Source organism: Carica papaya, chromosome 8 (assembly GCF_054855325.1).
Source record: "Carica papaya isolate Zhongbai chromosome 8, ASM5485532v1, whole genome shotgun sequence".
Classification (NCBI taxonomy): domain Eukaryota; kingdom Viridiplantae; phylum Streptophyta; class Magnoliopsida; order Brassicales; family Caricaceae; genus Carica; species Carica papaya.
The window spans coordinates 5,310,012-5,330,655 of NC_142316.1; the positions used below are offsets into that span (position 1 = coordinate 5,310,012).

At 33.9% G+C, this 20,644-nt stretch overlaps 4 protein-coding genes across 8 annotated transcripts; 1 reads left to right on the forward strand and 3 right to left on the reverse strand.

The window, feature by feature from the left end:
• Positions 1–1,474: 1,474 nt before the first annotated feature.
• LOC110809910 (uncharacterized) lies at positions 1,475–6,304 on the forward strand. 2 transcript variants are annotated; one of them, XM_022035887.2, is made up of 5 exons: positions 1,475–1,765; positions 2,013–2,188; positions 4,229–4,424; positions 4,937–5,195; positions 5,640–6,304. In XM_022035887.2, the coding sequence occupies exons 1-4, from the start codon at positions 1,687–1,689 to the stop codon at positions 5,158–5,160; spliced, it is 675 nt and encodes a 224-aa protein (XP_021891579.1). In that variant the 5' UTR covers positions 1,475–1,686; the 3' UTR covers positions 5,161–5,195; positions 5,640–6,304. The 2 variants fall into 2 exon arrangements, with proteins under 2 accessions (XP_021891579.1, XP_021891578.1); XM_022035886.2 differs by lacking the exon at positions 5,640–6,304 and having other exon boundaries at positions 1,476–1,765; positions 4,937–5,258.
• On the reverse strand, positions 5,450–8,945 carry LOC110809892 (zinc/iron-chelating domain protein). Its single transcript, XM_022035858.2, has 4 exons — positions 8,406–8,945; positions 7,874–7,952; positions 7,706–7,793; positions 5,450–7,599 (listed from the first exon to the last, which is right to left on the reverse strand). The coding sequence occupies exons 1-4, from the start codon at positions 8,649–8,651 to the stop codon at positions 7,512–7,514; spliced, it is 501 nt and encodes a 166-aa protein (XP_021891550.1). The 5' UTR covers positions 8,652–8,945; the 3' UTR covers positions 5,450–7,511.
• A 477-nt stretch (positions 8,946–9,422) lies between these two features.
• On the reverse strand, positions 9,423–12,833 carry RS2Z33 (arginine/serine-rich zinc knuckle-containing protein 33). 4 transcript variants are annotated; one of them, XM_022035861.2, is made up of 7 exons: positions 12,686–12,833; positions 11,947–12,060; positions 11,198–11,237; positions 10,919–11,014; positions 10,586–10,776; positions 10,361–10,456; positions 9,423–10,059 (listed from the first exon to the last, which is right to left on the reverse strand). In XM_022035861.2, exons 2-7 carry the CDS (start codon positions 12,051–12,053, stop codon positions 9,669–9,671), a joined length of 921 nt encoding a protein of 306 aa, XP_021891553.1. In that variant the 5' UTR covers positions 12,054–12,060; positions 12,686–12,833; the 3' UTR covers positions 9,423–9,668. The 4 variants fall into 4 exon arrangements, with proteins under 4 accessions (XP_021891553.1, XP_021891554.1, XP_021891555.1 ...); XM_022035862.2 differs by having other exon boundaries at positions 11,198–11,486; positions 12,686–12,748; XM_022035863.2 differs by having other exon boundaries at positions 10,919–11,006; positions 11,198–11,486; positions 12,686–12,704.
• Positions 12,834–13,424: 591 nt separating this feature from the next.
• On the reverse strand, positions 13,425–16,014 carry ABCG2 (ABC-2 type transporter family protein). The gene has a single exon (XM_022035885.2). The coding sequence runs from the start codon at positions 15,889–15,891 to the stop codon at positions 13,678–13,680; it is 2,214 nt and encodes a 737-aa protein (XP_021891577.2). The 5' UTR covers positions 15,892–16,014; the 3' UTR covers positions 13,425–13,677.
• Positions 16,015–20,644: the final 4,630 nt, after the last annotated feature.

The window sequence follows — 20,644 nt, forward strand, 5'->3', positions numbered from 1 at the left end:
TTATTGAAGAACATTTAAAAAGTTCCTTAGAATAATTAATTTAGAAAGCTTACATCTTTAACTAGTTACAAATTACTCGTATAAGCGCACAAAAAAGAGTGTGTGTAATTCACAAATTAGTATAAGGAATGTTAAATAATAAAAATTGAAGTATGAAGAATATAGAAAAACAAAAATAATTTTAAAATAATTCAATCCAATTAAATAGTTTGACTATTTATAATCAAGAACTTCAAAATACACCGAGAAATTATTTACTTTTACGTTTTAGGTATAATCAAGTAATTAATATACAGTCAATAGTTAAAACTTAATCAACGAATCAATTTGAACTTTGTATTTATTAACTTTAATTTTATATTTTTCTCTTACTACAAAAAATCACATACGAATCATTTTAATTTTTAGTACTAAAATTTTTTTATTTCTTATTTTTTAAAAATTATTTATATTCTATGTACATTACATACATTAAGATAAAATTTTAAAAAAATAAAAGAATAATTTCAAAAATTTTATTTCCAAATTTTCAATCAAATTGGCAAATTTAAATACAAAAATTAGTATCTAGAATTCAAACATTTTACAAGATATCCAAATTTTTTTATCTTGTATGAATTGCCTTCAACATTGGGTTATTTTTAATAAGAAATTTGAATTAGAAAGATATTTGTTACCATAAAAATTTTCAATATTTTGGTAAAAGCACAATTATTACAAAACTTAGATTATCAGAAACTACCAGAAACATAAAGTCAATATGGAAGTTGTATCATGTTTATTCTTCAAGTTTTTTTGCTTCATTTTTTTTCATAGACAAAACAGGGAAATTCACCTGCATTGTACATGCTTAATTTTTATTTCAAGTTATGGATGCCATTTTGAAAGAAAAAAAAATGAGTCTTACCTTCGACATCCCCCACTTGCGGTTAAGATAATAACTTCGGTCATGACCAACTTTCATAATATAACGAACAGTATGTATAAAGTTTAATAACGAATTTATTATTGTATAATTGACCGGAGTCGTCCAAAATTTAATTAATTTTTTTAAATATAATTAGGTTTCATAAAGTATTCAAAATGAATTGAATTTAACATATATGTGTATATATATATATAAAGTTAGTAATGGGGGCATCATATTAAGTTACATCACCAAATTGAAAATATTAACTACACATGATTAAATATGAATATATAGGTATAAATTAATTGTCTGTAAAATATATATGTATGTACATATTGATGTACATATTTACATACCTGTATAAATTCATGTATTTATTTTTTTCATACATGTATACATTACAACAAATGGTTTAATACCCTACGATTCGACCGACGTCCGTCGCACGCCACGTAAGATCGTTTCGCTTAACGTGGCAGAATCTTGACAGTGGGTGCGTAATGCGCACTCTGCGTATGCAAGACGCAACCCGACTCCAATAACACGGTGATTGAATCGGTCATGATCCGCCCACTAACTTCGCGCTCCCTCTCTCTGCACGCAAGAAGAGTTTAGAAACCGCCAAATAATTTAATGAAAGAAGAGGAAAGCTAACTTTAACATCTTCTCCTCCTTGATCATGGCCGCTCCTAATCTTTTCTTGGAAATTTGGTTAGTGGATTAATCAGTTTAATCAAAAGGTAATTGAAGATTAAACTAGGGTAATTGAACTAGCAATGCCGATCCGGCATATGCTTACGTCGACTCGTTGTTGCACTTTCCTTTTCTGCTGGATTTTCCTCAGCTGGTTTCCGGGTACATTTTCTCCGCTAACAAACGGATTCCATTTTATCTGATTTTAGTTTAAATCGTAGAGATTGATTTCATTCGATAACGTCTGCTTTTAATCCCCTAAACCTTTCTTTCAAATTAACTATCTACGAGGTTTACAAATTATCAGAAATAGAAACCTGTTCATTGAATATTTGATGGTAGCTATAACCTTAGCCTTTAGGTGTCAATTCGGAGTCTGAAGATGGAGGATGTCTGTTTTTCTTTTCAGGATTTCTATTTTCATCAGTAGTGACACTCGATTCTATTCAGATTTTTACAACACACGAGTGGTTTAAATCAAAACCAACAGTTTATTTTCAATGTAAAGGAGAGAACAAGACGGTCTTACCCGACGTTAAGGAACCTGATGTATTGTATAATTTCAGAGGTGAAGAATCTTGGCAGGTACGTAAGCGACTGAATTTGTTTGTAAGGACTTCTCAGATCGCATGCATTTCTGGGCTTACTTTTATCTCCGATTTGTAACTCATGTTTAGTTGAATAGAAATATTGGAGTTCTAAATCAATTTATCCACGAAATTTTGATGGAGATTTCTTGCTCTCTGCATGCATAGTACGTGGAGAAAGACATAACCTGCTAAACTTTTCTTAAGAATTCAATGTTAGTTTATGATCATGTAGAAAGAAAAAATAACAACTAAAAGTATTATAAAATAGAACTTAATGACCAAAAAATTGCAAGATTTTGCAAAAACTTTATAATGCACTCTGCAGTTTAATAGGTGCTGATGTTTGGCATTTACCAGGGAATTAAAAGGTAAAAAAGATGAAGATTAGAAATTTTGCAATAAAGTTGGAGGGACAAGGTGCTTCATTTAACCGACTATGTACCATGGAAGTAATTTGGAGTTGTATTATTTCTGCTTGAATATTTTCTTGGGTTTTCATTAGGAGATGGTACTGCCAGTATCATAGTGCATTATCTTTGTGGATTGATTTAAAACTGGTATTTTTTTTCAATTAAAACATTCCAATGAAGTTATCAATTTTCATTTGATGTCCCGAGAAATGTAAGCTTTTCCGACAATATATGATAGAACTTTTTGGCTTGGGTCTGCTTTGTTAATGATATGTTGCTGGAACTCGGATACAAGTTTCTGATATGGGTGTAGATCTAAATATTTGACTCGATAATTTTTTTACAGTCAATGATGCAAAAACTCAGTCAATTAAGTCCACAGATTGGATATGGAAACTTATATTCATTTTGTCTAAAGTAGTAATAAAACTAATATAACCTTTTTGGGATCTATGACAATATCTTATACATAAAAAATACACTATCTTTGGCACAAAAAGATTTTAGACTCATTAGTAATATACATACTTGATTAAGTATTTAATATTAAAAATTAAAAAGTTTAGACATTCAAGAATATGTACTTCTATGTATGGTTCCTTTTTCAATTGCTATCTTAAGTTTATCATCATCCTCATATTATCATTCATCATAAGCTTTTCTAGATCACTCCGGCTGAAGGCATGTCTGCCTGAGTATCACATACAGTCGCAAGTACTTTCAAAAGAAAAAATCTTTTCTAGATCACCAATTGTCTATAATGCCACCAAGTGCTGGATGCATCCCATGTCCACACCAATAGCTTGTTGTGTCTGACTCGGATATGACACTAAAATTAAAAATCTAGGCAACGTAGAGTTAATGTAAGTAAGATATTGAGCTACGATGGCAAATTTGATGGTTGCATAATCATTTTAGGATTTGGATTCCAAACCATATTTTTTGATGTTTGCACAAGCTTGTAACTCCATATGTTTTAACATCCTCCTTCATTTGACTTCATTCTTTCACTGTGGCATATAGCTTTAGGGGAGTTAATTGGGTAAATGGCTGGTTTGGTTAGAGAGGAGTTTTTGGCTTGGAGAGGTATCCACAGGGATGTCTTTCAAGAAGAGCGCAAGCCTTATTCCTTTGGCTGTAGTCTATGGGTTATATGGAAGGAAAAAGATAAAAGGGCTTTTGAGAACATAAAATTTTCTTTTGATAAACTTAAGGATACTTAGTTTTAGACCTTAAGTTTTTTTATTAATGGTCATCCTCTTTACGCTAGTGAATATTTAAGGGATTTGATCAGCACTTTGATAAAATTACAAAGCTTTTGTATGTGGGTTGCACCTCCTTGGTGCCTTTTTAATACTAGACCTTTTAAAAAAAAAAAAAAAAAAGAATTTGGGCCCATGTTTTCAGCTGTTGTTTTCTGTTTTTCTCTCTGAATTCAACTACAATATTTATATGCAAAATTGTGTTTAAGTATCTGGAACTTGCTTATTTACTGTTAGCTGAAGCAAATTTTTTCAAAATTTATGCATTCCTTGTTTTGTTTGATTCTATGGAAAGTTGCTGCTTAGTATGAAAATGTTTATTTGGTGTAGCTGATGCTCAGATTATGATTTTTATTGCTTCAGCCTCTTACAGATCTTCCCAGCACAAAGTGCAAGCGATGTGGATTCTACGAGGAAGACACCCTTAAATCCGATGACATATTTGATGAGTGGGAATTTTGTTCTTCTGATTTTATGACCAATGGAAAATATTTGCACTTCAAGGAAAAGGAATTAAATGTTTCCTTTCGATGTCCTGAATGCAAACCAAATCCAGCTGGTATGTGTCCTGCATTGTTTCTCTGTTGAAGTTTATGATATAGCATTTTTTACTATTTCTAGGAAAGAAGTTTGCATTAATGGATAGTCTCTAGTTGCTTCTTGATATCTTTTGAATTTCATGGAAATGAATCTTTTCACATTTACTTCGAAAAATAAATAATTTGGATGGATTTGCCAGGTCCAGGTATGTGCCTGGAATTGCATCCGTCACCAAACATTTTATATGAATTTTTCGCCTTTCAATTAAAAGTCCTGAATCTTGGACAATTTTGGATATAGTAATTTTTCTATGAAATTCTGAAAAATAGTCATGCATGAAATATTCCTCAAGCTGAGTGCCTGAATTTAGATTATGCCATTATAGGTAAGCAGAAAAGCTCTTTGTCGTGTGCATGTATCTCTTCTATCAAATGATTGAGGGAAATATGAGAAAACTCTCTATGTATCTTACTGTAATTAGGTTCATTATTCGAAAATGGTAGCTGATTTAAGTTTGTTGTGTGTTTTTAGCCTCCAATGCAATATCGCCACACCACAACAAAGAAAAGGGAATGAATGTCGCTCTTGTAATAGGAATCAGTGTTATGGTCTCAACTGTGGTGATTATTGCAGTTGCAGTGGGATATAAGTACTGGCAAAGAAGGAAGAGGCAGCAAGATCAGGCCCGGTTTCTGAAACTGTTTGAAGATGGTGATGACATTGAGGATGAATTGGGCCTTGGAACTGTAATATGATGACTGATGATGGTAACTTGATTACCTCTTGTACAGTAAGTTGATCTTACATAAAATTCTACTACTGAGGAAAAAGAAAATGGAAAATGTTTTTGTTATGTGCAAAAGTTTAAATTCCATATGAAGAACCATGTGTTCTGAGGTGTATAGTGCGAATCACTTAAGTGTCAGTCTCCTTGATGTCCAGGTTTATTGATCAATAGAATCGTAGTGCATATTTCTTGAATAAGATCTGCGTGAAACAGATTATTGTGTTGAAAGTAGGCAAAAATTTACCAAATCAAAGAAATTAGCAAAAAATGTGTGTTTTAGATTTATTGATCTAGAGATCGGCAATTCTTTGAAAGATGAACACTGGAGTTACACAGACATATACTTCACTAACTAACCATCACTGTCTGTTTGATTGTGAAGTAAACAAGGCCAATAGCCAAAAATAGATTCGCAAAGTGTTCCATCTATTCTATGATTGTATGTAGGTTCAAGATCTTGCCTGAAATAGTTGTGAGGATCTTCCTGTTCACCATCTCTGGACCATAACCCACAGCCAGACCAAGGATTATAATCATAATCAGCCCGGTTATCAGCATATCCACTGTAACTGATATTACTATCACACTCTTCTTCACTTTGGAGAGAATCTTGTAATTCTTCCAAACCATTATCGTATGTGTTATCTTTGTCGTCATCATTGTCATTGAAGAAGAAATTATCTCCCCAGCAACAATCAAAACGAGAGTCACGCTCAGCTTTCCAGTCCTCCCAACCACTTAATGGAGGCTCTACATATTCACATCCTACTTCTTGCCCATGAAAGTTGAAGCCAGAAATAGTATCGAATAGCAAAGGGGCTTCTCGATAAGCATGTTGAACATCATCAATCCAATCAAGAATACATGGATGATTGTGAACTGTCTGCATTTCTCGCATCTCGGAAGAGTAGTAAGTCATTGATAGATGCAGATAGCTTCAATACTTGTTCTGGAATTGAAATAGAAATGCTTTGTAACTTAGCATGAAAGATTTGTATTTTAAAGATGAATGTAAAGGAGGTTTGATGTTTCTGCAAAAGGTTTGTTGTACATTGAAGGTTGGCACCAGCTTTATATCAATAGGAGATTCGACTGTAACGTTTGAGGTTGAATGGAATCTGTTTTTATGTAGAAAAATGCAATGATAGAGTGGCCTCTTCTGCAAAAGATGATGTTGCCGGAGCATCTAATAAAAAATTTTGCAGAGTCGCCCAAAAAAGTAAATGCCTCCACTTTTGATCATCTCATCTATGATCACTTTGTTTAAAGGTCATAGATTCGCCCAAAACATCATGGGAATTTTTTTTTTTCCAATTTTAGAGGTCCTTATTTATCGATCCTAAAAACTAATTACAACTTAAATTGAATAGTCTATAATCTATACTCATAATAAGTTCAAACTGAACTATCAGAGAGCAGGTATTAAGAAGTTTGAGCTCACAAAAGACTATATGAGCACGTAATATGAAATCAAAAATCTATATTCCTTTCAGGTATACAAGTCACTTTTCAGCAAAGAAAATGCTAATGCTAAGGAAAAAGTTGGAATGAATATATCCATACACATATATTCCGGGTAAATAAAGCCAAATTCTGCACTACTAACATCTCAGTATTTACCAGAAGAGAGCCTGATACACCTCAAAACAACATATAGTGATGATCAAAACGTTAAAAACTATGAAAGACTTGTCAAAATTATTGAGGGTGAGTACTGAAGTTTACAAAATTTGAAATGTAAAATTGTCGTTGTAGGATAAGAAGCATTTTAAGAAGAGAGGACAGAAAGAAGATGGTTTTTCTTTTCTTAGAAGTATATAAAGTGCAATGACAATCATAAATCTCAAAGCAGGAACTTGTTGCTGGGCAAATAAACACTGTAGAATCTAAACATACCCAGAAAAAGAAAACAGTAACTAAGCTAAGCCTAAAAGAAAGGTATCTGGAGTAATTTACAAAGATCTTCTGCGCACAGCTAGAGCTTCCTTTTTATCACTTGCAGATGGTAGTGTATACCATTTGCACAAAATAATTTATCCGACAAGAATGCCATGCACCCCTCATAGCACCAGGACCCATCTGAAAAATCTTCATAGCAGCACCAATTCTGAAAATGCTTGAAGGAGAGCGGCAACTAGGTTTCCAAGTAAAAATGGCAAATACACCCCAAATATGATGGGATTACAGTTTGATAACGGAAGTGCTATTTTACTTGGCACTTGTTGAGCTTTACCACAATGGTGAATAGGTAATGAATAAATACTTTACCTTCTTCTTCACAAGTTTAATCAAGAAGCAAGGACCAACTTTGGAATTATACTAAGTAGAATCCCTTATTGCTCTGTTGAAGTTTTCCAGTTCCTTTGAATTAGAACCATATATATCTTTAATAGCATCTCTACAGCACCTGCAACGCCAGATAGTATAAACCCAGAAAGTTTCTAAGGAGAATGGTAATCTATCTATGACCTTCATTTGATTTCCATAATTTGAAGAAAAATAAAAGGAAGAACCTGCAAGCTTCCTTGTTGAACTTATTCTTCTTGACTCCGTATAATGATTGGAAAACTTCAGGCTCCACACGACAAAAAAATGGACGATCTGAAATGTAATGTAAAGCCCTTACTACATTTTGAAAAGATAATAGGGTTTTCAGGTGCCATGATTACATGAGTGTTTACCTGAATAAATTGAGCATTTACGTGTGTTTTTCTCATAGTGTATGCACCACCCATCTGGGCCAATCTGATTTCTGTACATCTGAAATTCAAGATATCAAGATCAAATGCCACAACCAAGAAGAATACAATGTGAAATTAACTTCACCATCTTCTCCAACAACAATGCCACTATAAATGATCGGTTAATGCACTCGTAATTCATGCAGTGAGGTTTAAAGATACTGCTGAAATAATTGTAAAAAACGTTATCACTTTAAATGTATGACTTTTTGTGGTTTCAAGTGCGAATTTTTATTAGAAGAAGCTAAAACTATAAGCTAAACCTATTTGGCTTTTCCTTTTGTCAAAAGGTAATTTTGATTTCATCAGTTTAGTTACAAAATTGCATTTAAAACAAAAAATTCAAAGTCAAAAACTACCCAGATGGATTCTAAGTCACCACGATAAATTGATAATGCAACTGAGCAGGAAAACAACATATGTAACAGAAGCGTCATTTTATCAAACAGATTGTGGGTAGAAGGCAACCAACCTCGACGACAGACGGATCAGTAAAGATTTCTTCAGGAGTGGGGAAGGCAGGGCCCTTGTCTAGCTTGCAGCAAGCACCACAGCCTTCGACGCACTGCCACAAAGGTTCCTTTCTCCGCTCGGCTCCAAAACCTACTGAGCTATTCCTTTGTCTTTTCTCGAGTTTGGGTTTCTTCGATGTCCGCCATGGCCGTTTTGCGGCAGAGCTAGGGACAGTGAAGCAAGCGACTGCCATTGACTGTGGCATTTACCAAATTCGACTGTTCAGGCTTGGAATTCCCTCAGTAAGTCAATTAAAGTTTGGAACTTTTGTTTTAGTTTTGGAATTTGAGTTCTTCAGTTATCAGGAGAGGATAAAATTTTTAATAGAAGATGATAAAGTGCTCATAAAAATTTTGAGATTTTGAAGAACATTAATATCAGAATGTACTTTGTTAATTTAGCTTGAAATTACACAGCATGTCGCTCTTTTCCTTTGTCTTTTGATTCGTATTATGTCCGGAACATGTATGATATTAGAGTGACAAATTACTTGATATTTCTCATAATTTGGTACTTAATATATATTGTAATTTTATCGAAGTGATTAGTGGCAGGCTTTGTATTCTGTTTTTGAAACAACATCAAAAACTACATTGAAAAGATTAGCATATTCACTCTATTATTTCAAAATAATAGTAAAAATATAACCATTTATATTCAACAATTTAATTTTTTTTTTTTAAATAAGAATAAAATTCAAACTATGTAACTAGGAATAACAATATATTTATATACAAATATATATGTAAATCTAAAAATGAAATTTCCAATAACCAAACAGGGCGTAGTTTTACCAGTACTGAATTTTCTATTTCATTTCACCATTCTACTTTCCAGTCAAAAACATGGTGGCATCAAATCATATAAAGGCATGTCGTTTAGCCAAATTAATGAACTTCAGATTCTCCCTTTTGATATTTTTCAAACTGAGAATACAAGACTTTTCAAAGCCATAATATGTCACAATAATTATAACTTCGGTTCAAACGATCTTGACAGTTTATAGAATTTTCGCAAAGATCATTTGTCATCAACATCAAAAAAGTCCCAACTCAGCAGAAAGTAACAATAGTTATAATTCTATGCGGTCTAGACCTGGAAACTGTTAACAATAGCTCTGAGGATAAATTAAAATGAAAAGTTACGGAAACTGATGTAAGAGAATTGAAGATTTTGATGATCACATACATCTCCGGATAGACATTTTTAGTTCAGATAAACTTTAAGGTGATCCACTGCCCCTTGGGGATTGTTGGTTATAATCATACTCATCATCAACAGGGCTTTGGTCATCTCTCGGACTCGGGCTGCTGCCACGTCCATTGCCCTCCAGAGGGCTTCCAGATTGGATTCCCACTGGGCTCCCTCTTTTAGGACTAGAGGGGCTTCTGCTCCTTCTCCTCGGGCTACCACTGTACTCTGAACCATCTTGTTGGGTCACTATCTTCCTACGTCTTGGGGAAGGACTATCTTTTTCCCTTGGGCTGCCTTCCTCTGGTGTTATGCTCCGTCTCCTCCCTTTGGAGGGAGGTGGGCTGTTCACGGCCTCAGGACTCTCTATTCTATCTTCACGTTCAATGCTACTCTCTCTCTTCACCGGAGACCTTGATCGACTGGCATAATACAAAGAAAATTAGTAAACTGTTTATGCCTAAAAAACACACAACTTGTTTTCTGACATGATTGAGGTTTAACAGAAATTGTTGTTCGTCAGGTCATGCCAGCCACTGCTCATTCAAAATGGTTATTTGCAAGCCTACAGCCTTTCCTAAAACTTCCACCTTCAAACATAATGCCAATTTGAAAATCATTTTTTTTCTAGAAAAACCAATTTAAATTCATATATAACCCCCACAAAAAAAAGATACCCAATCTATTACCTCCAATGTGGAAAATAAAGTGATAGTCACTAACCTATAGCTGCGACCACGGCTGTAACTACGACTCCGGCTTCTTCTACGGTAAGGGGAGCGTGATCTAACTGGTGATCTAGAGTAACTCCTCCCCCGTCTGCAATATAAGCAAACTATGAGAAATGCCAGCCACTGACACCAAAAGGATCATGCAAGAACTGATAAATAAGGTATCAAGTCAAGGCTTGAAAACATTTGCATGCCAGCCACAGGGTGAAGGACTAGCCTGATCAGCTCTCTGGGGCTATTTTTGCAGTTTCTCTCTATGTGTCCTCTTTGCCCACAGCGATAACATTTGTTCTTCCAGTCTCCAGCTTTGCAATCTCGAGCCCAGTGACCATCAATACCACAATTGAAGCAACGACCAGAACCAGGAGGTGGACCTCTGCCCAAATATTCCCGAGAACCACGCGGTACCTAGGACACAACAAAGTCAAGAATGCAAAACAATTTAAATAGGGTGACAAACAACTTCATTCTAGTTATCGATTGCTAAAAACTTTATCGAAATAACTTTGTAAATTAATATAAAAATTGACGAAGAAATAAAACAACTCACCCCCTTGGCAAACTCCACAACGATACGACTTCCATCAAACTCCCTACCATCTAAATTATACCTAGCATCATCAGCATCTCGAGCATCACTGAATTCCTGTAAACAAAATCAGAGGACAGAACAACTAACAAAGCAGCCATGTTCGCAGAATTTGATCAATGACCTGGTACTGAACAGTAAATTGCCATCTAAAGCCATGAGATGATTAAGCAATGGAAGAAAATAATAAATCAAAATGCCTTCTTGAAAAAAAAAAAAGGAATGAAATGAAATACTTACAACAAAAGCGAAATCATGCTTCATATCCACATCCCGTATTCTGCGTAAATTGTTGTCATAAACAGTAAGGCCATCATTACTTAAGTACTCCTAGGGTATGATACTTCATCTTCACAGTCACAGACGAACTAAACACCAGTTTGAGATTGTTGCCATTTCCATTAAAACACGCAATAACATTAGATAAAGAATCGCGAAGGTGCCCTATACATTTGGCAAGAATTTCCACCCATTCCACCAAAGCGACTCTCTCACCATAGACCTCCAGGTCAGGCAAACGCCCAGAAACCTTCAACAAGATCATTCAAGTTAAAAGAGACTATACCTAAGGCCACAACGTCCCAAGCAGATAACATGATGAATAGTTAGTATATATCGAAGCACAGAACAACCTTGGTCAAAATATAGCAGCACCCTCATTGTAAACTGAGAAGTTACTGAGACCCAAGACTGGAAGACCACGAATCCAAAGAAAGGTTTCACAACTTACACAACATTTTGACTCGATTAAATGGAATATGAAATAATTGCCCCATTCAAATCAAAAGAATCTTGTAGATAAAATCTAGAAGAACCAAATTATAGAAAGCAACCTTAACAAATAAAAGAACCAATGGGGGATCCATATCACATAGACATGGCTGATAAACACACACATAGATACGTGTATAGAGTAGTGCATAAAACACCATTAAATGTTAGAGGTAGATAATTTTTTTTTTTTGGAAATAAAATGTTAGAAGTATTACCTCCCATATCTGCTGAAAATGCGCTCCAGATCACGGGATCGCGTTCGAGGAGCCAAATGGCCAACATAGAGCCGTGTATTGCCATAGCGATCATCGTATCGAGGCATTATCAATCTGAAAAAGAAGAACAGAATATTTAATCACCCAACACTCAGTGAAAAACGCTGATTGACTGCAGTGAAGCATAAACTACAAAGTGCAAGCGCATCTATTTCACAATAGCACCAGAAATGCAGAAACACTTGCAAGAGACCCTTTTGCTTTGTAAAACTAAACGAACAGGAAAAAGAAAATTTTCCAATAGATTTCAGCAAGACCATTAAAAAAGCAATTTGTTGGAAACGAGTATGAAAAGAAACCTAATTAAAAAACATTTGATTTCAGTCAAGTTCAACAATTACAGATCGGTGTTTGATATTCTTCCCTCATACAGTGAATTACACCTGCAAGAGTTTTAATTCGCCCTGCAAACACAGCCACGTAAACCTAACTCTCTGTGCAGACAAAAGCAACACCGGCATGCATATTACAGATACACATTAAAATAGTTAAAACAGAGAATTCTATTTTCTTACAGAGATTAAACGAAAACTACAAATCAAATGGCTTCTCCCTTCCAAGAGGGAATTTCAATTGAACAAACAAAATGAATCAACTACAAACAATTGGAACAATAAAAACCCTAAAAAAACCAAATTTTTAATGCGAAGAGCAAATATACAAATTAAAGAAATCATACCTCGAAGGGAACGTCAAAGTAGCGAGCTCGTCGATGTTGTTGACCTAATTACTCTTTTTCTTGTTTGTGACGAGAGACAACAGACACCTCGGATTTATATACTGAAAATGAATCAAACTCGAAAGATTTGGACGAACAGGATTTGGTTTCGACTTGATCCAAGGGCTGATATTCAATTAGAGAAATTCGAACGGTGGTCTTCCATTGGGCCGTCACGAGACAATTATGACAAACCTGGGATCCATGGGCCTACTCTCATGCCTCTAATTTTTGTTTTTATCCCTTTGTTTTTATTCTTAAATATGATCCTCAAAGATGAATTCATCAATGTAGTACAAATTTCAACATGGGTTAAACATGATTTTATCGTGTACTGACCAATTCATATAAATCAAATTACTAACAGTTTGAAAAATTGACGAACAGAATGAATAAAAATATATTAAGACAGCAACTGGTTAGAAGAACTTTCGTAAAATTTAAATTCGATTAATTAATCAGATCGTACCTATCAATACTTTCTTCGATCCAAAGTCTTTAACTCTAAAGAACACGCAGTTCGAGGGGATGAATTATAGTAGTTCCTTCCATTTATCAGTATCAGGCAGAAATTATTAAGTGTTTTTACAGCTTAAACATGATTTGATCTTGCCCGCTGTAAAACTGTACAATTTAATCAATTTATATTCTACCTTCAAACTCTAATAATTTCAAATGAGTAATCTTAATTAAAAAAGAATTACATAATCAAACCTCGAATTCACAATATAAGTAAAATTTCAACAACATAATCCACATTCAACATGTTCATGAATGTGGAAGAGGTTAAGAAACTACTCCATAACTACAATTGCAGATGAGTTACATGAATTTCATGTTACCGTTTGACGTAGAAAAACATGAACTTGATGGTAAAACCAGAATCTGAATTAACAAATCACAGAGGAGTTTGAATTTGAATTTCTGAGTTTTGAAATTTGAAATCATCATCTTCATCTCCTCTTATTCTTACTCCCCAACAACAAAGCAAAGTAAAACAGAATCCTAAAGAAAAACCCCCAGGCAACACTGATCCAGAGACAGTTCCATTTGGAGATGTCTGTGATTCCTTGCTGCTCCAGAATATCCACGCCAGTAGTCACACAGGTTGAGCCCGTAATGTTCATGCCCAACGCACCGCTCATGCTTTTCAACAGTCTCAGTTTCACCGACTCCGGCACTGCGGCGAGCGGCGTGTTGTCGAACATCTGCACGCCGCGGACGAAGCATTTCGTCGGATCTTGGAATTCGTTTTGGAGAACACCTTCGTATGGGTATTTGACTAGAGAAGCGTAATGGAACCAGATCCAGTACGGAGGGATACGGTCTCGAGAAATGAAGAATCCGCTGAAGAGAAGGAAGTAGGCTAAGATGGCTACTACGATGGTAAACCCTAACATCACGTGAGAGACTACACCGGAGAGGAAAGTGACGAAGGAACTTCCTGCCCAGAAGGAGGCCAAAATTGTGAAGAAGAAGAAGAGGAAACCGGAGATACCGCCGGCGAGACGTACTGCCCAGAATGTTGTGGCAGCGAAGGCAATGGAGAGGATAACCAGAGAAGGAATGGAGATTATGGAGTGAGCGAGAACGTAAGATGATCGACGATATGCGTTGTAGGCGGTTTCTCTCATGAAGATGTATCTTTCTTGGAGGAAGACAGGGATGGCTTCTGCGCAGGTGTAGAAGGTGGTTGACATGGCGAAAGCGAAGAACCCTAATCTTTCTTGGACGCCTTTTGGTGAATTGTCGAGTTTCCAGAAGATGGTGGCCAAGATGATTCCTGTAACGAGAACTGCACCTAAACGAATACCAAACAGTTCTGGCGTTCTTCTAGAATTGGTGAGTGATCTTTTTGCGATTACCATGATTTCAATCCAAAATGGATTTGCAAATGTTGGAACATGATCTGGAGATGTTAAATTGGAATCATTGGTTGCTCCTGAAACTAGTTTGCCTCTTGAAATGCTGGCACTAATGGCGTCTTTTAGTGAAACAGAGGGTTTATTGGAGTAGTTGTTTATTGGTTTATTAGCAGCTTGCCATGATTTGTTGAATTCAACTAGATTCTTTGTTCCATCTGGGTTTTCTTCAAGCTCCCGAATTAAATCAAGAGCAAACTCTGTACGATTCTCGTTTTCTGGAATTGGATGTCCAAAATTTTCAAAGAAGAGAGAGAGAGTAGCAGGTGAGCCACTGTAAACTGTTTGTCCATGTGAAAGAAAGATTAAATGATCAAGCAAACCCAAAATTCTGTAACTGGGTTGATGAATTGACATGATCACAATACTTCCACTCTGTGCAATTCTCTGCAACACTTTGACAACCATGAAAGCACTGGTTGAATCAAGTCCTGAAGTTGGTTCATCTAAAAACAAGAGAATTGGATCATGAATAATATCAATTCCAATAGAAACTCTTCTTCGTTCCCCTCCAGAGACTCCTCTATGTCCTTCATCACCAATTATTGTCTTGGCTGCACTTCTCAGACCTAGCTGATCAATCAAAGCTTCAACTCTTGATCTCTTCTTCCTCTTGGAAAGTGAACGAGGAAGTCTGAACTCAGCTGAGAACATTAATGTTTCTTCAACTGTTAACATGGGAAATAAAAGATCATCTTGCATAACATAAGCAGAAATCACCTTCAACAGACGTGATTCCAAAACCTCTCCATTCAAAGTCACTGAACCCTTGAGACTCTCTTTTGATATCCTGTCTGCAACAGCATCAATCAATGTTGATTTACCAGACCCACTTGCGCCAAGAACCGCCATGATCTCACCTTCTCGTGCTTCGCCTGATATGTCGTTCAACAAAACCCTGGTGTCAATCTCACCGGATTCAACACGGTGTTTCCCCCACCAGGGAAAACCGAGCTTCTTTCCAACCTTAACACTGTAAGTTAAGTTGTTAAAAGAAAGAACAAAAGGTGAAGATGCGGGTATGGAGCTGCAACCATAGGCTAGATCAAGAACTCTGTGATCAGCCGGACTCTTCACATCTTCAACGCGCATTAGCAGCTCTGCTAGCGTTGGGGAGATGCTAGGCTTTGCTTTTCTTGTGTATCTTTGCAGCTCCATTGTTGACCTACTGGTGCCGAGATTGAAATTGTGGCCGGCGACAATTGGGTTTCCCGGCAGCTTGTTTGATCCTCCAAAACGAGACATCAAGGTTAGTATATTGAGTTATTAAAAATGGAGTTATGGGTGTGAAATGAATTTATAATAGCTTGAAGGGGAACATGAGAGGAGGGTCAATGAGGTTGGCGATTCCAAATATCTAACCATTTGTGTGTAGGTGAGAGTTGCACATCCTTTGTGAATGTGTTACTTGAGGAGTAAATTTATCTTTTGGGTCATACTATAAGTTATTATCATTTTTAAAAGTAGAAAATTCATAATTGGTTAATTAAAAATATAATTTCCAAATAAGGATGTACAGGTAATATTCAATTTGAATTTATAATTTTTTATAAAAAAAAAATACATACTAATTATTCAACTGAATAATAGTTGATAAACTAAAAATTAATACTTTTAAAATTAACAAATAGGTTCATTTAATTGATAACAATATAGAAGTAAATTACCGAATACAAGAAACCGATACCAATATGAAAAATTCGCTCTTATAATTTTGAAGCGAAAAAATTAAGTTTGAATGCATGAAAAATTTGCCCAAAATACTCTTTGTTTCTGATTACTATTTTTTTTATAAAAAAATTAAATTAATTTTTAATTTGTTATGATTAAAGAGATCTAACTTTTTATCATAAAGATAAAAAAAATATTCTGAAATTAATTCTACTTGATTATTATAAACACTTAAGTAAAATAAGTGTTCGGTTTTACCGAATCAAACATTATATATTATTAATATATTGTATACCCATAAAATAATAAATTTTATGTTTTTAATAAAATTCAAACTCGTAACTTTTAAATATAACATTAAAATCTTAATTATTAAATTATCGCATTTATTTTAATATTTATTTATTTATTTTTTTGTCTATAACTATATTGCAATCTTCACATTCTAATTCAATCTTGAATTCTAATTCAATCTTGAATTCTAACCTTGAAGATGACCATACAAGTGTGTAAAAAATTTATCATATGGGGACAAATCACAAGTTTATATATGTGATTTTGTGATATATTATATAATTTAATTCTCATTTAAACCAACACAAAACTTTTGGTTTATTGAATTGTGAACCCTCTTAGTAATATACTATATTGCTTCGTTAAATTCATTTTTTTTTTTATCAATTTTAAATTTGCTTGTTTAATTTTATTCCATTTAGATTAATTATTCATTTTTTTAATTTATTATAAATATTGTCTCGTTGAAAGCTCAAACACTAATTTTTTAATAATTTTTTAAACCGAAACAATTAAACTTCAAATGTACAAATTCAAATACTTAGTAGGAATATATGAATTAACACGAAACAATTTTTACCGTTCAAATTTTTAATATTCTTATTAAAACCACATTACGATCTCAACACATAATTTAAATATCAATAAGATCCAAATACTACAAACACAACAACTTTTTAAATACAACAAACTAACATTCAAAAGTGTAAGATCAAGTTATTGTTGGTATATAATTTGAGTGTTCATATAAATTTAAAAAGTTATATATTTTTTTAATGTGACATTGAGATAAAATAAATTTTGTTGATAGTATTAAATTATTATAAGAGAAAAATAACTTTTTTTAAAAAAAAATTCTATGAACTGGAATTGAGAAATGATTTAATTTTTATTATATATATGTATATATATTAATTTTTGAATACATTTCAATTAAGTATTTTAATATTTTATAAGATTTTTAAAAATAAGAAAAGGACAGGAAACAGACGAAAACTTTTCTCCATATAAGGAATGCAGAAATGTGGGGTAAAAAATTTTATACTAACTTTGGGTAGATGACATACGTATATACATACATACATACATATATATATATATATATATATATATTTATTAAGGGGAGGCGTATGAGGACATACATATATATATATATATATATATGTATACATCATTAGACAGAACAAGTAAGGTTATGATGTCAAAATCATTTTCATCTTTCCAATTCTCATGTCTTAATTCTGATTTATAAACTTTTAAATATCTTATATTTTTGTCAAAGAAATTACGAGATAAATTCTTTTAGAAAATCCAGAAATAAAAAATGGTTATTTAATTGAATTTTTTTTTAAAAAAAATTGAAGTAAAAAACTAAACTGAAAAATAAAATTTCAAATAAATAAATATATATATATATTAGCAACTTATGTTATATATAATGAATTTTACATTTAATTTATTAGAATATATCAATTTATATACTTTTAATATCATTATTTACGACTTAACCGATTTAGTTTATAAAAATTTGAAAAATGATTGTCGATTTATTATCTACACCCAAATAATTAATTTAATCCTAAAAAATTTCTAATAACATTTTATTAACTAATTAAATTACTCTTGACGGATATAATATATATATATATATATAATATGTCAAGAAGTAGATAAGATAATATCTTGCTCAATAATTATTTTTAATCTCTTTTTTTTATTAAATAATCGGTTTTTATTTTTTGTAATTTTTTTATTTATATATTATGGTATATTGAAAAAATATTTATTATAAAATTCCTAAGGCATATGGATATTTATATACCTATAGACATATCCATGCATCTTCTTGCAAGTAAATTTTAATTTTTGGTAAAAAAATAATAAATTTCAAGAAAGCGTGACGTGTTGTTGGATATGGTTTAGTTGTGGATAAATAGAGCATATGCATAATACATATTCTATACGTATGTGTGTGTGTATATATATGTGTATATATATATATTGGTGAGGTTTGATATATTAGCCAAGAAAGGTGACCCAACTCCCCTAATTTATTTTCCACACGCCTTGTTTAATTTTCCCTCACGAAAGGCCTAAACATGCCTTGTGAATATGTGATTGCATTTTCTATTTATTTTATGTTTGGTGCGGATGTTGTATCCACCATGATGCAATAACACATCCATTTTTTACTTTCATTAATACAAGAAGTCAAACTCATAAATTCTTGACAAACTTTTAAAAAGATAAAGTTGTAATATTCAGACCCGAAATTTAATTCGAGATTAATTTTAAAAATAAAAATATATATGTAATAATATAATTTTTAAATTTTTAAATTTTTATTTAATATAAAATTAAGAAAAAAAATAGGTTGAGAATGAAATTAAAAATAATTTTTAAAAAACAGAGTGAACATTTAGGTTCAGATGGTATTTTTGAAAGAAAAATCAGAAACTGGAGGTCAAAACGTAATTAAGAAAAATTGCGCCACGTAGGACCACCCAGTCAGCAGTCCCGATAAACCAGAGCGCGCTACGTGACAAGGCACGCTGACTCGGTGTCACGCAGGAGGCCACGCTAGCAATCCACGTGCCTGCGATCTGACGGTCCGGATGCATTTTCGTGCGCGTGGACGGTCCGGATCTGTTCCCTCATCAAGCGCGATCGGATAGTCGCGATTAAATGCGATGAACGGTCCAAATTTGTTCCTTCTTTAAACGCGATCGTGTTGTCGAGATCAAATCGCGATGAACGGTTTAAATTCATTTTTTCTTTAAATGCGATCAGACGGTCGAGATCAAACGTGATGAACGATACAGATTTAAGAGAAATGAGTATAAATATCTCGCATCATACCAAACCCAAACCCTAGCCGTCAGCCTCTTACCAGAGAAAAAAAATCAGTCACCGGAGAAGGGAGCCGACCGCCACCCACCGTCGTGCTGGAGCAATCTTCCACAGCTAAAAAAGGTAAAATTCTCTTATCCACACAGAATTTGATTCCGAACACCCCCATGGCCAAACCAGAGCAAAAAGAACGGCAGATGAGTCAAAAATCGCGGATAAAGCCCGACAGCGTCGATGCAGGCAAAACTCGAAACCTCCTCCGACGAGCTCATTTATGTTTTCCGTTTCGTGCGGTTTTTCTACCATTGTATTCACTATTCTATTTTTTACAGGTTGACCGAAGAAAAACGTCCATCTGCAAAGGTGAACCGGCAGAGCCGCTGCACCAAAAATTCCTCTGCTGGTAAGTTTTTGTTTTTTGATTTTTTTTGGGCCAACCAAGACCCTCTAACGTATTTTCTTACAGGGATGGGTATAAAACCAGCCAAAACTAGCCGAAAACGGCCAGGTCGAGGCAAACCGTCTCTACGGGCGGCGGTACCGTCGCCGAAATTCTGAAATTGACCGGAAAAAATTTTTAACACTAATTTTAGATTTTTTGGGATATTTTTAGGTACATGAAGTATGTTTTAATCTTCGCATAAAAATTCAAGAAACCTAAGAACCGCTAGTAAGCGCAGTAAAAAGTTTGTTATTTCGAACACCGATTTGGGTAAAAATCATTTACCTTATTCCCTGTTATGGAATTAAAATTTAATTATCAATAATATAGTATTTTGCATAATTTAGAAAACTTTGAGAATTAATTACAGGTTACTAATAGAGAGAGAACCAATTATTTATTATTGTTTGTCATGTTTAACTAATTGTTTGATTTTATAACTTTAAATGCATGATAACATACTCGGATTGGTAAAATGATTCACTTGTGTTTCCTTAATGCATATATTATTTGTTTTGCATTGATTTACATCTAAATCGTGAAATTGAAAATTAAATATAAATAGAAAATTGATTGGTTATTTAATGAATGAATGGTAACCTTATTAGATATCCTGAGAGATAGTAGACGGATCGAGTATATAGAGAGCCCTACTGTGAATGTTGCCTCATACCGGACGGGGTATCGAGAATTGGTATTTTGGCGCTCATACTGGACAGAGTACAGGGATGACCCGTTTCA